The 16,422-nt window shown below is 44.4% G+C and overlaps 8 protein-coding genes across 8 annotated transcripts; 5 read left to right on the forward strand and 3 right to left on the reverse strand.

Annotated features, from left to right (window-relative positions):
* Positions 1 to 83: 83 nt before the first annotated feature.
* Positions 84 to 969, reverse strand: BYT42DRAFT_613560 (uncharacterized protein; the record flags this gene model as incomplete). Its single annotated transcript, XM_051571747.1, has 4 exons — positions 84 to 160; positions 228 to 435; positions 520 to 748; positions 818 to 969. The coding sequence occupies 4 exons, from the start codon at positions 967 to 969 to the stop codon at positions 84 to 86; spliced, it is 666 nt and encodes a 221-aa protein (XP_051423581.1).
* Positions 970 to 1,022: 53 nt separating this feature from the next.
* Positions 1,023 to 2,346, forward strand: BYT42DRAFT_319755 (meiotic nuclear division protein 1). Its single transcript, XM_051563005.1, has 8 exons — positions 1,023 to 1,102; positions 1,172 to 1,234; positions 1,306 to 1,360; positions 1,426 to 1,541; positions 1,615 to 1,722; positions 1,788 to 1,902; positions 1,964 to 2,008; positions 2,072 to 2,346. The coding sequence occupies exons 1-8, from the start codon at positions 1,100 to 1,102 to the stop codon at positions 2,176 to 2,178; spliced, it is 612 nt and encodes a 203-aa protein (XP_051423582.1). The 5' UTR covers positions 1,023 to 1,099; the 3' UTR covers positions 2,179 to 2,346.
* A 287-nt stretch (positions 2,347 to 2,633) lies between these two features.
* BYT42DRAFT_593442 (beta-lactamase superfamily domain-containing protein) lies at positions 2,634 to 4,372 on the forward strand (the record flags this gene model as incomplete). The annotated part of the gene is made up of 8 exons (XM_051570699.1): positions 2,634 to 2,864; positions 2,921 to 3,040; positions 3,106 to 3,144; positions 3,250 to 3,448; positions 3,561 to 3,652; positions 3,721 to 3,798; positions 3,870 to 3,916; positions 4,051 to 4,372. The coding sequence occupies 8 exons, from the start codon at positions 2,634 to 2,636 to the stop codon at positions 4,370 to 4,372; spliced, it is 1,128 nt and encodes a 375-aa protein (XP_051423583.1).
* Position 4,373: 1 nt separating this feature from the next.
* On the reverse strand, positions 4,374 to 6,647 carry BYT42DRAFT_568148 (uncharacterized protein). The gene is made up of 4 exons (XM_051568141.1): positions 6,173 to 6,647; positions 5,909 to 6,091; positions 4,928 to 5,839; positions 4,374 to 4,860 (listed from the first exon to the last, which is right to left on the reverse strand). The coding sequence occupies exons 1-4, from the start codon at positions 6,441 to 6,443 to the stop codon at positions 4,718 to 4,720; spliced, it is 1,509 nt and encodes a 502-aa protein (XP_051423584.1). The 5' UTR covers positions 6,444 to 6,647; the 3' UTR covers positions 4,374 to 4,717.
* Positions 6,648 to 7,447: 800 nt separating this feature from the next.
* BYT42DRAFT_598394 (GTP-binding protein ypt1) lies at positions 7,448 to 8,833 on the forward strand. The gene is made up of 5 exons (XM_051570968.1): positions 7,448 to 7,478; positions 7,567 to 7,687; positions 7,747 to 7,794; positions 7,887 to 8,114; positions 8,195 to 8,833. Exons 1-5 carry the CDS (start codon positions 7,465 to 7,467, stop codon positions 8,396 to 8,398), a joined length of 615 nt encoding a protein of 204 aa, XP_051423585.1. The 5' UTR covers positions 7,448 to 7,464; the 3' UTR covers positions 8,399 to 8,833.
* Positions 8,834 to 9,303: 470 nt separating this feature from the next.
* On the forward strand, positions 9,304 to 12,884 carry BYT42DRAFT_568152 (FAD binding domain-containing protein). Its single transcript, XM_051568142.1, has 6 exons — positions 9,304 to 9,450; positions 9,559 to 9,621; positions 9,694 to 10,221; positions 10,457 to 10,585; positions 10,732 to 10,896; positions 11,000 to 12,884. Exons 1-6 carry the CDS (start codon positions 9,405 to 9,407, stop codon positions 12,724 to 12,726), a joined length of 2,658 nt encoding a protein of 885 aa, XP_051423586.1. The 5' UTR covers positions 9,304 to 9,404; the 3' UTR covers positions 12,727 to 12,884.
* A 514-nt stretch (positions 12,885 to 13,398) lies between these two features.
* BYT42DRAFT_468665 (glycoside hydrolase superfamily) lies at positions 13,399 to 14,687 on the forward strand (the record flags this gene model as incomplete). Its single annotated transcript, XM_051563539.1, has 2 exons — positions 13,399 to 14,188; positions 14,245 to 14,687. Coding segments are annotated over 2 exons (1,233 nt in total), but the record flags the coding sequence as incomplete, so codon positions are not given.
* Positions 14,688 to 14,953: 266 nt separating this feature from the next.
* On the reverse strand, positions 14,954 to 16,218 carry BYT42DRAFT_568155 (uncharacterized protein). Its single transcript, XM_051568143.1, has 4 exons — positions 15,823 to 16,218; positions 15,687 to 15,752; positions 15,457 to 15,620; positions 14,954 to 15,393 (listed from the first exon to the last, which is right to left on the reverse strand). The coding sequence occupies exons 1-4, from the start codon at positions 15,852 to 15,854 to the stop codon at positions 15,050 to 15,052; spliced, it is 606 nt and encodes a 201-aa protein (XP_051423588.1). The 5' UTR covers positions 15,855 to 16,218; the 3' UTR covers positions 14,954 to 15,049.
* Between the last annotated feature and the right edge of the window lie 204 nt (positions 16,219 to 16,422).

A 16,422-nucleotide genomic window follows, 5' to 3' on the forward strand; every position in this document is an offset into this window, starting at 1 on the left:
GGTTTCCATAGTGGTATCGGTGGTTGATGATGTCGATTCGAGATTAGGAGAGGCTGGTGGCCGTTGAAGAGTTGGAACCCCTTTCATGGCGGTATCGGTAGATCGGAAGTGAGGTGGAGGTGCCCTTTGTAGACTGGGTTTGCCACGGCCAAAAGATACACTACGAGGGATCTTCATGGCCGACAATTTGGAGACAAGAGTGTCGACGTCCATGTCCGTAGTTGTACTGGTCGTCGAGCCATCGGAAGGATTAGGCTTGGGAACTTGGAAATGGGATTGAGAACGCTGAGATCGTCGTGGTTTGGCGGTTTTGGTCCCTGTCCATGGAAGATCAAAAGGAAAATATCGTGGATAGCGATGCTTATCGACAAGGTGCAACCGACGCATTTTTGGTGTAGAAAACAGTTTGGTACACCCTTCCACGAAACATGCATACTGAACAAAATCATACAGCTCTGTGAATCATTGTTTTGAAAAAAGAAACAGAGAGCATCATCTCGTAATTATTAGATCACTTACTATTTTCTCGCCTTTTTCCTTTTGCATTTGTTTGAATACATCGTGGCATTCATTAAAGTGTAGATCTAACCACAGCGCGCCAGGAAAGTGCTTATTGCAAACGGTGCATACATGACGATGCGTTGCTTCGTAGTGGAGCTGGTACGCCGCAACCGAAGGGAAAGCCATGGATTCACCACGGGTTGTACATGTCGCCATTTCGCAGTAAATGGGGGGTTGTATATAGTTTCTAATGGAGGCATCAGTAAGCAAGACAGTCAAGTAAGAGAAAGACACAGTGAGCAAAACGATAGTTTACTGCGCTAGACGATCGGCTTCTTCTCGAACCATATCGGCGTCGTTCCCCGACTCGGCCGCGTCTCTTTCCAACCAGATTGCTCTCAGGGCGATATTGCCTTCCTGGAAAAACGGATCGTTTGGTGCATAAATTCGTTTGGTGGGAGTATACATGATGCAACGATCGGTGGCGTCGGGAATAAAAAAAAACGCCATGGTGAGGTTTTCCCTTTTCAGCGGAGGCAGGATCTTTTGACTGCTTCTTTTCTCTTTCCATTCCGCCTTTTTTACTTGAATCAAGATCATGGTAAGAGACATGTACAGCAGAACCATTTGTTTATTTTTCAACCTTGTACCCACGTTTGAAAATGTCAAGTCGCGCAAAGGCGTTAGTGCAGAAGAAAAAAGGAAAAGACTCGAAAAGGTTTTTCACGACACGGTAGGAGTTCCTCTTATAAATATGCAGTAAATTTTTCATGCTCATTGTCTTTGTCAATTTTTCTTGCATAGGGCGAATTCTATCAGCTTAAAGAGCTGGAGAAAATTGGACCACAAAAGGGGATCGGTACGAATTTGGGTCTTGGCTACGATATAGTCTTTGTATTTTAACTTAGTTTACTTACTGTGTAGTGGCGCAGTCGGTCAAGGATGTGTTGATGAGCCTTGTGGACGACGGATTAGTGACCATGGACAAAATTGGCACTTCCAATTATTTTTGGTCCTTTCAGTCAGATACAGCTCAAAAGGCATGTATCTTTTTTATTATCAGAATACGTGATGAATGGTACAAACCGGGCTAACTTGTGACTTACCTTCCAGAAAAAAGCGGCTTTGGAGGAAATGAAAAAGAAGCTGGAACATGAAGAGAAACGGAACCATCAACTCACGGAACAGCTTCAGACACTTCAAGAAGGCCGCGAAGCATCGGTAAGACTGGTTAGAACCGGGATTTTCGTCCTTGATTTTTTAATTTAAGCAAGCGGTATTTCTAGGAAGAAAGAGATGCAATTCTGGAGAATCTGAAAGAAGCCCAACGGATTCATGGCGAACTCACGCAAGCTTTGCAAGAATACAAAGACAACGATCCAGCTGTGGTGGAAGCCAAACGTAAGTGACGTAAAGCTGGTCATCGAGGTTCCGAGTACTGACCCCATTGACCCAACCACAGAAAAAGCGATTAAAACTGCCAAAGAAGCTGCGAACCGATGGACAGGTAACTGGAAAGCTATAAATATCCATAAAAAAAACACTCATACGCTAACGCATGACTATTAAGAAAATATCTGGGCGTTGCAATCGTATTGTGTCAACAAATTTAACATGGACCGAAAACTATTCAACGAAACATTTGGCATCAGTGACGACTTTGATACGATTCCCTAACTACTACTACTTCCCTCCAAATCCTTCGCTATCGTTTTACGTGCCCACACTCGATCTCAAAACCCATCTCCTCTGTACATTGTTATTCGACCCATCGCTTGAACATCCTATGCACATAATAAATTTATAAATCATGCGTTACCAATACGCTGGTGAATTCATCATCCGAACCCCACGTTGTTCGGTTATTATTGAAGGCAAGACCAACCAAGACTACTCAGCACGCTGTGGCAAGGCGATTATACGCTGTTTGGGATTTTTAAATCTGGCTGTAGCCTGTTGTTATTACATGTCTTTCAACGGCCAGAGCGGGGTCATGCGGAGATACCCACCGCCAAAAATCGAGCGGATTTCCATTTTTGTAAAATAAGGACTTGCAAAGAAGAAGGGAAAAAGGAAGTTGCGAACAGGAACTGTTGCTTTTCTGTAATTTCTCACTCCAGCTTTTATATCGAATGCCACACTTATCTGGTGTCAGTAAACGGCCATCGCTGGTCAATTTTCCTATTCCGTTCGACCATCCTTACACCGTACCGACATTACTGTTGACCGTGTCCGTGTCCGCCTGTCTGTACTATTATCTGCAAGCATCCCACGCATCCGATCTTATTGAAGCTGTTCGACTTCGAGATGTATCCAAACGACGCCACTTGAAGCGCCACCAAGACAGATATGCAAGCCTCAAGGTCAGTGCATTTCAATGACCCAGTCTGACAGTGTTTATTGAGGAACCAGCATTTAGGTGGAGCGACAATACGTGAACCCGTTTACAGAATGGAAACAGGTCACATGGTGGGAAACAGCACTGCACTGGTTGCGACGTTGCAAAAATAAAAATGACTTGTCCGCATGCGGGAGTGAGGTATGACAGAAAAAGAAACAATAGGTCGCGCTCAATTCACGAAACTCACTGAGACAACCCAAAAGGAACATGACCTCCCGTCGGTGCAAAAGCCAGCCTTTGAGGTGATATTTCCTCAAGATGCCACAGGCAGTAATCCACCTGCAGTAACGATGACCTGGCTGGGGTAGGTTGCGAGCAACATGCGTCATTGAGTTTCAACGTGGAAGAATTCATCTGGTCGTAGGCAATCGACGTGCTTAATCACCATCGAAGGATTGACCATCCTGACGGACCCTGTCTTTGGCGACCGTACCGTCGATCGGTTTTATGGGTATCCTCGATTACGACCGTTGCCATGCTCGCTGGAAGAAATTCGATCCAAGCTCGATGTCATTTTAATTTCGCACGATCATTTTGACCATTTAGGTAAAACCGTCTTCCTTGTTTATCCAAACAAATACAGAAAACAAGAAAAAAAACGACCCCGCTTGGGATTTCGAAGTGAATGATTGTTTTAACTGATTGGTATACTTTTCAGATGAACAGGTTGTTAAGCAATTGGGCGATACCGTGACATGGTATATTCCGTTAGGCCTCGCAGGCTGGTTCCGCAAACGAGGCGTAGAGAATGTATGGCAGTCATTATGGGTAAAACAGGCAATCAATGGCAAAAAGCTGACATTTTGGTTTCATATTAGGTGGTTGAGTTGGATTGGTGGCAAGAAATTCATCACAAGGAACGACCTGAGATTGCATTTGCTTGCGTGCCGGCAATGGTAAACTTTTATCCTATTTACCTCCACAGATTGGTTAGAAGGATATTTTTTGTAACCATTGGTATAATTAGCATGAAAGTGGGCTGCGTACCTTTTTCGACCGAAATCGTGCTCTGTGGTGTAGTTTTGTGATCAAAGCAAGGAACCATCGCGTATTTTTCTGGTAACGAATCTTGTTCTCATTCGTGGTTGGCTGGAAAAGACAGAAAAAAGAAAAGAAAAAAAGGAACAGCGAGCTCATCAGAAAAATAGTGGTGATACAGGATTTGTGCCTGAACTTTTCCAGGCCATTGGCAAGGCGTATGCACCATTTATCCTTGCGGCAATACCCATTGGCAATTCAACGTCAGACGAGGCGATAAAGCATATGCATATGACGCCAGCCGAAGCAGTACAAGCCCATCATCTCCTGGGGCGACCTCATCTGTCTATAGGTATTCATTGGGGCACTTTTTTGACATGCACTAGAAACGAGCATAGAAACACTGCAAGAGAATTAGCCACCGCCGCCCAGAATGATGAGCACAGTCGTTTTATCACCACTGATCTCGGAGAAACGGTTACTTTGGATTAACAAAAAAAAAAAAAAAAAAAAAAAAAAAAAAGCTGGGTTCTACTTTGTCAACAAGGATAGAGTAAATTCGCCCTTTCGAACTGTTCTGTCGATGCAGAATTTCCTTACTTTCCATCCTAACCATTTTCTTAATGTTCTTTGTGTTACCTATCCGAGCGGCGAAACCTCCTATGGTATTGTTTATCTAATTTATGCACGCCTACATACACTCACACTTGCACACGGGCGTAACTAAACAACATCAATATCGGATAGAACAATCATGTTCTCTTTAATTTACTGGAAAGAAACAGAAAAAAAGGGAAAAGAAGGAGAAAGTAGAGAATCTATAGATCGGGTGTACAGTTACATGTAATTGAGAAGCTTGCAATCGCCGCCTTCGTAAACGTCCACTTTGCTCACGCCATGGCTATCAATCAGTTTGCGGTAGTTTTGCATACGGTAGACGTAAAGATCAATATGGTTCGAAGAGAAACTCCAGCTCTCATCTGTGATTGAAGTGATTGGTGTGAGTTACACGATCTTGTATCCTTATAGAGAATTTGCTGCACTTACCATCGACAAGGAAACAACCGTTGTGTCTCATATTGGTTCCGGGCAATTGCAATCCTTCCAGACTAGGAACAAAGATTTTGGTACCTTTCTTGATATCATTAGCGGCAATGGTGATGTAGGGTCGCAAGGGACTACCGTGAGCAGTTAATCCGTAAGGGTCTTCGTTCTTGTCGAGTTCCATGAAGCAACGGTAATTGACGCAAGAGCAACCGCCGAGATTCACCATTTTACTGCCGGCCACACCGCTACCTTCCATGACCAGAGCATCAGCGTAGTTCTGTGATACCGTGGCAATGGTTTCGCCGCCGCAAGTCTTGATCTGAACGGATTTACCGCCGCTAGGATAATCTTCCGGGTGAGCAATCCAGTAGTAAGTCAAAGCAACGTCCTTTTGGATTCTTCGGCGTTGTTCCTTGGAAGAAGAGCTGGTGACTTCGTCCTCTGCATATTTGGAAGAGGAAGGAGGAGGAGAAGGCTTGGCCGAGGAAGTCTTGCGACGAGTGGTCGTGGTCTTTGTCGAGCTTCGTTTGGTCGTAGTGGGACGCTGCGTAGTGGTGGTGGTGGTGGTGGTTGTCGTGGTAGACTTGGAGGTGGTCGTTTTGGTCGTGGTAGTAGACGTCCTTGTCGTGGTAGGTTTTCCGGTACCTGTCTTGCCTGAAGCAGATGCCTTGGACTTGCTAGGAGTCTTGTCTTCGGTGTTCTTATCGTCGTTCTTATCAGCAGCGCCAGAAGGTTTCTGAAGCAATTGAGCCTTGTTCGAGTGAGCCGATTTTCCAGCGGCTACACAATAGCTATTGGCAACCTTGAGGTTGTCGCAGGCACCGCGGTTCACACGAGGGTTCAGCTTGTAAAATTCTTCCAGAGAAATATTGTAAGCTTTGGCCAGTTTGACACAGGTGTCGCCCGCGATCACTGCAAACAAAAAGTCTCTGTTAGCTCTTTTGTAAAAAATGAATCATCCTGTAAAAAAAATGAAATTACCTTTGTGTCGCTTTTCGCATGTATTGGAAGTCGCCTGAGGAGCTTTGGGACCATCGACGCAGTAGCGTTTATTGACGAATAAGTTGGTGCAATGCTTGTTGATCTGGTCATTCCAAGCGTACAACTGGAAAAGATCAATGCCGTAACGTTCCGCTAAGCTATAACAGGTATCACCAGCTCGGACTGAATACAGGAAAAGCAATGCACATGATTTAGTCACCTTTTCATAAAATAAAAAACTGAATCGCTCTCTCAGGTCCTTACCTGTGTGATATTTTTGGCAACCATCAGCGCGTTTGCGCAAGGAAGAATGTTGTCCATTGACATCGAATTCATGATCGTCGCCATCGACGAGTTCGTACTCCGCCTCAAAATCATCTTCATTCGAAAAAGCGTTCAGGTACGTTACGGAAGGCGATCGCACGTCAGGGATCTCAATAGAGGAAACGTCTCTCTTAAAGAAAAAGGCATCCACTCCATTGGTCGCGGATAAAAATGCAATGACAGCAAAGGAAAGGCTGGTGGGGATACGCATGATTCACCAAAAGTAAATAGGGGAGGCAAAATTTGAAAAAAAAAAGCGTGTGGCGGGGTTTCTTTTGTCCAAAAGGAAAGGAAGGGGAAAAGGACTGGGTTCTAGTACCCAAAGTAAAGTACAACTTGGCTTTGAGAAAAGAGAAAGACAACAAGTAATTCTACCTTTTTATACACAGTTTGCAGAATCACACGTTCAATTGAGTATTTCGAGAAATGATATTTCGAAAGATCAGAAAAAAGAAAATGAGTGTTATGGTAACCTGTGCGTTTTTCCACTGCTTCTGTGAGTAACGCAATATTCTGAGTCGATTAACGGCATGTTCCTCGGTTTCCTGTAATCAATGTAACCCTGGTCCAACAAGATTGCTATATCCGTGCAATCAATTCATGGCAACTTTCAATGTGCCTGTATCTCCAAGGCTTCTCATGGCATTCTTGTGTAACGTAATAAAAGAGCGGAACCCACACGGGTTGGAGATTTGTTCACGCCCTTCTATCGGTAAGTGCTTGCACATAGGTCCATGCATAACTGACAAGTGACTTCCTCCATGGCCCGTCCATTGGAAGTCACTACAGTCACCCGACATTTCTGCGGCCAAATATTTTCCTTGTGGAAAATTAAATTGGAACCCGGCCATTAGAATCTCAGGGACCTCGAAGCCCAAGCCGAACCAGCCGGGGTTCTTGTTTTCCTTCTTTGCCAAATTTTCCGCGTGGAAAAACCGGACATTGGAACCCGGCCATTGGAATCTCGGGACGCCGAAGCCCAAAATCGTACGACCCGGGATGCTCATTTTCCTTCTTTCTCTCAATTTCCGGACCGGACCCTCGCACCCTCCCCACCAAAAAACTTGGCTTCTTTTTTTTGCAAAGACAAGTGAACAGTGAAATCCAAATTTAGTAACTGATGACGTTCCCGACTGACTGACGTCGTTTTTTCGGGCGCGCGACCAAATTCATTGGGGAGAAAAAAAAAGAAGGGAATCCAGTATCTCTGGTTGTGCTGTTTTTGGGTCAAGATGAATCCTGAATAGTATGTTTGCCACTTTATTTCAACTGAATACACAGTTAGATGTGCAATCTGAGTTGTCGTAAATATTCATTCATGTTCGTTTTTCTAGCGACTATCTGTTTAAACTCTTGCTTATCGGCGATTCCGGCGTCGGTAAATCGTGTTTGCTTTTGCGTTTCGCTGATGACACCTACACTGAAAGCTACATTTCAACCATTGGCGTCGACTTTGTAAGACAGCTTACATACCATCCATTTTATCTTTCTCTTAACTCAGTTTTTTACAATAGAAAATCAGAACCATTGAATTGGAAGGCAAAACGGTGAAACTTCAAATTGTAAGAACGAGCTTTTTTATTTCTTGTCATCATGGGAGTCTACGATTGGGTTTTGATAGGAATAGGATAAACTAAACCTTATCATCTGTTAGTGGGACACCGCTGGTCAAGAACGATTCCGTACCATCACTTCCTCTTATTATCGTGGTGCTCACGGTATCATTGTCGTATACGATGTGACCGAAGAAGAATCGTTCAAGAACGTTAAAACGTGGCTTCAAGAAATCGATCGATATGCCGCTGAAGGTGTGAACAAGCTGTTGGTCGGTAATAAGAGCGATTTAACCGACAAAAAAGTGGTGGCGACTGAAGAAGCCAAGGTCAGTTGCAATCGAAAAAGTGGAAAAATAATGGGGGTTATGACCAAACTGAACCGGGACGATATTATTTGGTGAATTAGGAATTGGCGGATGGACTGAGCATTCCTTTCTTGGAGACCTCGGCAAAGAACTCGACGAATGTGGAGCAAGCATTTTTAACCATGGCAAAGCAGATCAAAGATAGAATGGGCTCCACCATGCGACAACAGCAGCAACCCAAGTCCAACGTGAGAATCGGTCAGGGCGCGGCCGTTCAACCAAACCAATCTGGTGGTTGTTGTTAAATAACACTTTGATTCCAACAAGCAAAACCCTTTAAAATTTCCTGCCAACCATTTGATGATGACGATGGCGACAACGAGGAACGATGATCACCATGATATTACGGTTTCTTTTTCTCTTTTGTTTATCTCTCCCTTTCTTTCTCTCCCTCTTCTTTTTCTTTCTCTTTACATAATAAACAGGTCATAATTGGATACTCGGATTCATGGCCATAAAGTATTTCACCACAGCACATCCCACACATACCAGCGTCAAGCGGATACCAATTGCTTGGTTGATCACAACCGACAATTTATCAAGATACGGCTAATGAATGGGTCATGTTATACCAACCGCCCCAACTGTTCTTAACTAAACTCCCCGCTGCTTGTGGCACCTTCCGGGCTTTTTGACAACGCATTCATTGGATAATAAGAAGCAAAAAAAAGATATAAAATGACAGAGATGAATAATGTACCAACAAGAATGACAAATGTTTTGCGGAGAAACCAATCTTTTCGGCACAAGCCAAAGTACAAATAAGCAACGTTGATCCCATTTCATTTAATTGGCATTTAGTTCCGTGTCCGTTCGCATGTTTTCTCGTAAATATCAAAGCATGTGTTGTGACAGACCAACTGTGCGATGTCCAAAAAAGGAGATCTTGGTTCAGCAAACGTCTGAACAAATAAACACGAAAATTTTGATCCATTATCATGCAAACAATTTGGAAAGGAAGTGTTGTCCAAGTACCATGCCTGGTTGATGACACAGTGTCTGAGCAGAACGACCGATTTCAATTGGATGCCAGTCATTTCGTATAGGTACCGCACAAGAAGCATGGATGCTGCTAATGGAAGCTTGTGCTGGGTCGTGGGAGGCCATTTGGATTAGAACTTTGCAATGAAGTGTGAGGTACTAAAATTTTCTCATTTGGAAAGGCGATTTAAAAAAACCTTAATTCGTTCTGTTTTTCTCTTCTTCTTTTCTTCTTCTTTACTTATTATAACCGTACCTGCATAATTACCAATGCCTTACAGTGTCATTGATTCCGAAGTCTTGATTCTAGGTGCAGGTACATATGATCTAACAGACACTTGCCGCACGGATAGAAAAATGTCCAATGCATTGATGGCGGTTGATCGTAAAACAATTTGATTCATGTCCTGCCGATCTTGATTAGGATTGTCTGGCCTGTATACAGCGCTTCTACTGAGATCCATGGGCATTTCCGTCCGCATTATTGGTATACTTTTCGACACCTTCAAAGCACCATTCAGCGATCATTCGATCACTGATCCATAAACGCCCTTGTTAGATAAAGCGCAGTCGTCGGGAAGCAATCGAATGGCGTTTCTATGGTCGCCTCGAAGTTTACAACTGTTGCAAGCGTTTGATCTTGTGGATGCCGTAATGTCACGAAGCGTACGGCACTGGCGATTCGAAACCTACACTCACAAAGGCCACGGTAGTAGTGCGGCGACTGTGGATTGCCAGAGCCATCGTGTGTGGGAAAACGAAGCAACCGAGTTCAGTTGGAGTCTCTCCTGCGAATGTGATCATATCTGCCAACAAATCAAAGCGGCGCTTGAAAAAAGAGGCATAGCCGTGGAATACGGACAAGAAATCGTGGATCTCGAAACCGTGTCTACCGCATCCACAGATGTCCCAATGCCTTCATCGTTGTCATCGACAAATCATTTTGCTTCATACAAGTTCCAGCATCCATATATTCAACACGTCGTTGCGTCTATTCGTAATACCGAATCGGGCCAAATTCATCAATGGAAGTCCCGCATTGTCATTGGTGCGGACGGCATCAACAGCTTTGTCCGACAGAAATTAGGTGCGTTGAATCACCATATCACACCGACGTGATGTTTTCCTTTTGAGGCCCACTGACCGCTCGATGGGAGTTGAACGTGTCAGAGCCCTCTTTTTTTTTTCTTCCCTCTCATCTTCCTAGTTTTTGGCTGAGATGGCCCCAAAAAAATCAATTGGTTTTTTTTTTTTTTTCGGATCTGCCCTGAATGCTCAAATGATTTATTGATGCTTCCATTTTTTGCTTCGTATACTGACAGGACTAGCGCAACAGTATGGCAAGTCACCGCTTGTATTTTACACACTGGAAGCCACAGTGTCAACGAACTTCCCTGGGAAACGTACCTTGTCGACAGTGACCAAAGGCCAAGATACACTCTTCATCATAGGTACGATAGTCAAGTTTTGTCAAAGCATCAGAAATAAAGTTAATCTGTGCGACGAGAAAAAAAATCCGGCACCTTTCTTCCCTTCGGAGGATGAAAGGTTCAAACATAGTATCTTTCAAGTCTTTGTTGAAATTGCTTTTTTATAGGTCATAAAGACAAACTCTACATCATTTTCGAGCACAAGCCCAGCTGGAGCAAGCTTCACATCGATGATGAAGTCCCTTTACTTATTGCGCAACGTCACATCCGCAATGTGCTGGAACCTCGTCACATTGAATTTGATGTCGTTCATGCATACTACCGGTGGTCAGGTGAGTGGCCCTTTTTATAGAACTCCGGTTAGGTTCTTTCTTCTTGGTAGCTCATGATTGATAAGCTTATTTTCATTTTCCTTGCCTTTGATTGGTCGCTCAGCTGACGATCGTACATGTGAAGAATACAATGTTGACCATCGCTATTTCTTAATCGGTGGGGCTACACAACACATTTGTCCGCCAGGATTATTCGCCAATAATCTAGCCTTGGAACAAGCCCATAATTTATGCTGGAAACTAGCTTTGTATTTGCGCGATCGTGCTTCCCCTTTGCTTCTCGATACGTTTGAAACCGAAGCGCGCGCTAAACTGGATGCTCTCCTTTGTTCTGCCAGACAGTTTATACAGCTGTTGGGTCATGATCCATCCGTATTTCGAGGGCTGAACGCGACATATGCTCGTGAAATGGGCTATTACTTGACACGACATCGACATTGCTTTGTTGGCAACACCCCCTATTCATCCAACCTCATCAATCTTAATAGTGATAATACCATGTCCCCCGCCGCGTCATTGACGCACCTCGTTTCCGACATGGAGCACCATACGTCTACAAAGGCCGCGGCGAACCAACATCAGCTTCCGTTCGAGCTCGGTTCGGTGGGCTCGCTTGCTCAAAACGCCAAACTGAAACCGTATACCGTCTATCAGCTGTTGCTAGCACAACCTTCATCTGGTAAAATACATGACACCACGCGGGTACGAGCCAGCTTGGATTACTCGGTGACAACCGAAACCATGTCGCAACAACGGACTCAGTATACTGTCAAGTCCCGCTTCGGTCAACGCCCCCGATCGCGATCCGCGTCTCAGTTGCCTAGCATCGGTTGGTATCTAACTCCTATCCTTCACAATATGACGAAAAAGGCTCTGCAGTACTATCCGGGAGCCAATAAATCCAATACGATGGCCACCACGGTGAGCCATGAAGATGGAGGAACGGCCAGTTCACCGCATCAATCCGCTGACCGATGGAAAGGTATTCGAGCGAATCATCATCAATTATTGGATCGTATTACGGGCAAGGGACACTCGCCCTTGAAGTTTGTCATTCTGGTATTCTGCGGCTCTCTGCTCGATCCTACCGCATTATCAATGCTCCACACCTTGAAGCGTCACCTGGATTCGCCTCAGTCGTTTGTCCATCGCTACGAAAAGTCGCCTCAATACTTCCACAGTAATGAACCGTCTATCTACTCTCATCCTCTAGCCCGTCGATCCACGCAATCGGTCCTTGCAGCTCGTCGAATATCCGGCTCGTCTGTCTTGTCGGACACAAGCTTGATACGTTCCAGTAGTTTGAACACGTATCGATCCATTTCCACCGGCCCATCCCTCAATCCAATGACATCGTCGGCCGCGCAAGGACGGCACAATACCCCGCGTCTCAGTACCTCGCAACGAACCAGTTCTCGGCGACACAGCAGCGAATCCAGCTCCGGACATGATATGGCATCATCGGATGTCTTTGAAGCCGAGCTTCCGTTGGATGAAAGTCTGTTTTCCTTTTTGTACATTACCTCTTCGACCAAGCAAGATGTGGCCAAATTTTTAACGCAGACGCCTCCGGCCATTGTTCACGCGGCTTTCCCTCTGGGTCTTGATAAAGTCTACCTTGACCACGACCAACAATCGTATACGGCGTACCAAATCAAGAGACCTACCGTTCTTGTCGTCCGTCCGGATGGCTATATTGGTGCCCGGATTTCACCACAAACAGAAGATGATTTTCATCGTTTGGATGTTTATTTTGATCATTTCTTACGTCCACCTGTCGATCTGTATTCTTCCGCGGCCGTGGTCGCGGCTGATTACGACTGTGAATAATAAGAATGGGGCGGATGTCATGAGAGAAACCAGAAAAAAGAGGTTTATTTGTTTGCTGTCACTGTTCCATCTGTTTGCCTATATTATCCTCGCTTGATCGTTGACATGCCATACCCGCAATGAAAATAACAAATAAAAACATCATGTTTGATTCAGCGTTTATCATAGGTGAATACATAGGAAATTACATTGTTTGTTCCAATGATTCACATTGGATGAGTTTAAGTTTTTACATTGAGGATGGGCCATCGGTTCGTTTCTCTTTTTCCTTTGCATAAACTATCCACGTTGTACTTTACAGATGCCAGGTAATAACGGAAACTCCTGCGCTTGTGACCCATGCGTGTGCATGCTAACGTGGAGGATTGTTTCTTAGAGGATACATCGGAACGTGATTTGAGTGACATGTATTATCCGTCGACTATTCAGAATAGTTCGCAAGAGGAGGCGATTGAGAAAATGCCCATGAAACGACAAAACACAGCGACCATGAGTGTTGGCATGGGATCGTGGATCAGTCGTAACACTGCGAAAGTGTCCTTACTAGCGGCGATGTTTGCCACGTTTATTGTCGCCGCTATTGTTGTCCCTATAGTCGTTTTTGGCATGGATAACAGCCACCCATCATCCAACCATCGAGACCTGGCAGATATACATCCCGATGTGGGCTCATTTGATGACTCGGCTCGACCCAACACGATCACGCCACCGTTGAAGGAACCCTTTGCGTACGGTAAACAGCCGATTCGAGGCGTCAACCTCGGTGGATGGTTGGTCCTTGAACCTTTTATCACACCAAGCTTGTTTGACCAATTCCCACCATCCGATCATATTGTGGATGAATGGACGTTGTGTGCCAAGTTGGGCCCCGAGGAAGCGAAACGTCAGCTTGAGCATCATTACCAAACATTTGTCACCGAAGACGATTTTCAAAAAATGGCGAAAATGGGACTGAACCACGTCCGTATTCCCATCGGTCATTGGGCAGTAGAGGTGTTCGAGGGCGAGCCATTTGTGCCCAAGGTCGCTTGGAAATATCTGTTGAAAGGGATCCAATGGGCTCGGAAATACGGATTGCGCGTCATGGTCGAACTGCACACGGCGCCTGGATCTCAAAATGGATGGAATCACTCGGGACGGTACGGACAAATTGGCTGGTTGAATGGTACCAACGGCGAAGAGAATGGAAAACGTACACTAAAGATTGTGGAGCAAATGATCACTTTCTTCAACAAGCCCGAGTGGGATCACGTTACACCCATTTTTGGCGTGCTCAATGAACCAGCCATCTTTATGCTGGATAAAGCACGCGTCAAAGATTGGTATCGAGAAAGCTATGATGCCATTCGAAACATTACTGGACCCGACAGCGGCCCGATCTTGACATACCATGAAGGCTTCCTTGGCTTGACACCGTGGGCCGGTTTTTTCAACACGGGCTATTATCGACGCGTTATTTTAGGTATGTCATGATAGCATGAGAAGTGGCAACACTGTTTATTTATGACTTATTACTAGAAACACATACCTACTTGATATTTGACAAGAATTTGGTGTCGCTGCCCCGCAACGACCAGGCCATCTTTGCTTGCGGCAGCTGGCAGAACGATCTGAAAAAGTCCGCGGAGATGAATGGGCCTACCATGGTCGGCGAATTCTCAGCGGCGACCAATGACTGTGGAAAGTATCTCAACGGCGTAGGTTTGGGAACGCGCTACGAAGGCACGTATCGAGAGAACACAGGCGAAATCCGACCGCCAGTGTGCTCCAACTGTACATGCAAGGGCGTCGAAGACTGGAAAACATGGACCGATGATTACAAGCACTTCTTAAAGGCATTTATTGAACGGCAGATGGATGCATTCGAAGCAAGCTATGGCTGGTTATTCTGGACATATAAAACCGAAAATCACATTAACCCCCATTGGGACTATCTCCTGGGTTGGGAACAAGGATGGATGCCCGCCGACGCCAACCACCGCACCTTTTCATGTTCAGATCTTAACGCTGTCTGATCACCCTCACGGTTCACGGGGAAGAAAGGCAGACTCTGTTTGTATTTCTGTAATCGAATTCAAAGACTTTGTTCCGAGACATAAAACAAAAAATAAAAAATTGGAAATAAAAAAAAATAGCTGTGTGCAATGTTGAATATGAATGAATGGAGATAATGAATCAATGTCGCAATAGAATGAACCAAAAAAAAAAAAAAAAAAAAAAAAAAGACAACCAAAATAAAGGCATTGAAATAAGCGGACTTGTGAGCTAATGAATTAAAGGACGGACAGGGAAACGGTGATAAACGAAGGGCTGGAGGTTTAGATCATTTGGGTGTATAAGCGATGCTTTCGACATAGGGAGGATTGGATTCTTTAATCGTTCGGTGAGGTATCGTGTCGAGTTCCTCAAAGTAATTTTCACGCCAACCCCGGATCCCCTCGAGGTAATTTTCGTGCAAATTGGCACGATATTCATCGAGCTTTTCAATGTTTTCAATGGCCAGATCGCGTCCCAGACGATGGATTTCTCGACCGCGCATGGACATTTTCTGAGCATGCTGTAAAGCAGCATCAATCAGGTCCCCCGTCGCTGTGACAATTTTTCCCATGACCACCCGTAAAACATGGTTATACCAAAAAGAGATTAATGGCACCGATTGCAGTAGACCTAAAAAAGCGTTGAACGTAAATTAATTTCATGTGAAAAGAAAGAGAGCTTTTGCCATCGAACCTTCCAGTGTCCAGCTGTCTTCTTGTTTGTAGATTTTGAGAAGACCACTGTCTTGTTCTGTTTCCCGAAAATGCAAGGTCGTTATGGAGGGCACTTGCAGCTTGACAAATGAAGGGAAAATTGCAGGTGATAGGTTTTGAACAAGGTGTACCACGGCAGTTTTTCTATTTCCAATAAGGAACATCAGAATCGGTTCGCAAAATGACAAATCATATCACAAAAAGTCATACCCGTCGAATACAATATTGGTAATAATGGGTTCGTGACGATTGAGGGCTTGCCACACGGTATACACACTATGCAGGAAATAAGATCAACAATCGAAGATTCAGGCAAAACAGACGTTTATGCAGGAGGTCCAGTTACTATTGGATATTCAGAATGCCTTCGGTGCTCATCACAGGTGATGTCAAAACGGCATCATCGAAAAAGTAGTATTCCAGAATCCGTTTACGTCGAATTGTGCTGTAGGAAAATAAATCTTCAATGATATCTGTACAAATAAAAAGAGGAGGATAGTATTCAGTTTCTGTACGCGTCACTTGTGATGCGTCGTGCTAATAGTTGAGAATCGTTTCGACGACAAATTACTTTTAATGAGAGCGGTGGAGGATGTTTCGAGTTGGTTTTCTGTTTCTAAATCCGACATTGTTTGGCAAATGGAGGGATGAGCTGACAAGAAGGACAAGTACGTATATTATTGAAAGACGTTGGTTTTTTTTCCACGCAGCGGCAGAGGGTAGCTTTTACGAATAAAAAAAAAAAAAAAAGAAATAAGTAAAAAGAAGAGGAAAAAAAAAAAAAAAAAAAAAAGAAAAGGGAATAATGGGCGGAAGATGGATCTGCCTCATGACATCCATCGACAATAAACAGAAAATGGATTGTCTGATGATTACCCAAGTATCGTCAATTTCAATAAGGTCCCGATTTCGCCCATGCATTTCTGGAAGAAGGACTTACCAAAAT

Source organism: Radiomyces spectabilis (assembly GCF_025331425.1).
Source record: "Radiomyces spectabilis strain NRRL 2753 chromosome Unknown BYT42scaffold_6, whole genome shotgun sequence".
NCBI classification, from domain to species: Eukaryota; Fungi; Mucoromycota; class Mucoromycetes; order Mucorales; family Radiomycetaceae; genus Radiomyces; species Radiomyces spectabilis.

What these genes read in the sequence shown, in the direction of transcription:
- BYT42DRAFT_568155 (XM_051568143.1), bottom strand. Translation starts at nt 15,854, where the DNA reads ATGAGCACCGAAGGCATTCTGAATATCCAATA. An exon ending in GGCATTCTGAATATCCAATA is followed by an intron (nt 15,753 to 15,822) that starts GTAACTGGACCT and finishes TTTCCTGCATAG; the next exon opens with TGTGTATACCGTGTGGCAAG. An exon ending in AGACAGCTGGACACTGGAAG is followed by an intron (nt 15,394 to 15,456) that starts GTTCGATGGCAA and finishes ACGCTTTTTTAG; the next exon opens with GTCTACTGCAATCGGTGCCA.
- BYT42DRAFT_568152 (XM_051568142.1), top strand. Translation starts at nt 9,405, where the DNA reads ATGCCTTACAGTGTCATTGATTCCGAAGTCTTGATTCTAGGTGCAG. An exon ending in CATTTCCGTCCGCATTATTG is followed by an intron (nt 9,622 to 9,693) that starts GTATACTTTTCG and finishes CGCCCTTGTTAG; the next exon opens with ATAAAGCGCAGTCGTCGGGA. An exon ending in AGATACACTCTTCATCATAG is followed by an intron (nt 10,586 to 10,731) that starts GTACGATAGTCA and finishes GCTTTTTTATAG; the next exon opens with GTCATAAAGACAAACTCTAC.
- BYT42DRAFT_598394 (XM_051570968.1), top strand. An exon ending in CAACCATTGGCGTCGACTTT is followed by an intron (nt 7,688 to 7,746) that starts GTAAGACAGCTT and finishes TTTTTACAATAG; the next exon opens with AAAATCAGAACCATTGAATT. An exon ending in AAACGGTGAAACTTCAAATT is followed by an intron (nt 7,795 to 7,886) that starts GTAAGAACGAGC and finishes ATCATCTGTTAG; the next exon opens with TGGGACACCGCTGGTCAAGA.
- BYT42DRAFT_319755 (XM_051563005.1), top strand. An exon ending in AAAAGGTTTTTCACGACACG is followed by an intron (nt 1,235 to 1,305) that starts GTAGGAGTTCCT and finishes TTTCTTGCATAG; the next exon opens with GGCGAATTCTATCAGCTTAA. An exon ending in AGCTGCGAACCGATGGACAG is followed by an intron (nt 2,009 to 2,071) that starts GTAACTGGAAAG and finishes ATGACTATTAAG; the next exon opens with AAAATATCTGGGCGTTGCAA.
- BYT42DRAFT_568148 (XM_051568141.1), bottom strand. Translation starts at nt 6,443, where the DNA reads ATGCGTATCCCCACCAGCCTTTCCTTTGCTGTCATTGCATTTTTATCC. An exon ending in TTGCCAAAAATATCACACAG is followed by an intron (nt 6,092 to 6,172) that starts GTAAGGACCTGA and finishes TCCTGTATTCAG; the next exon opens with TCCGAGCTGGTGATACCTGT. An exon ending in CGGTTGTTTCCTTGTCGATG is followed by an intron (nt 4,861 to 4,927) that starts GTAAGTGCAGCA and finishes CTTCAATCACAG; the next exon opens with ATGAGAGCTGGAGTTTCTCT.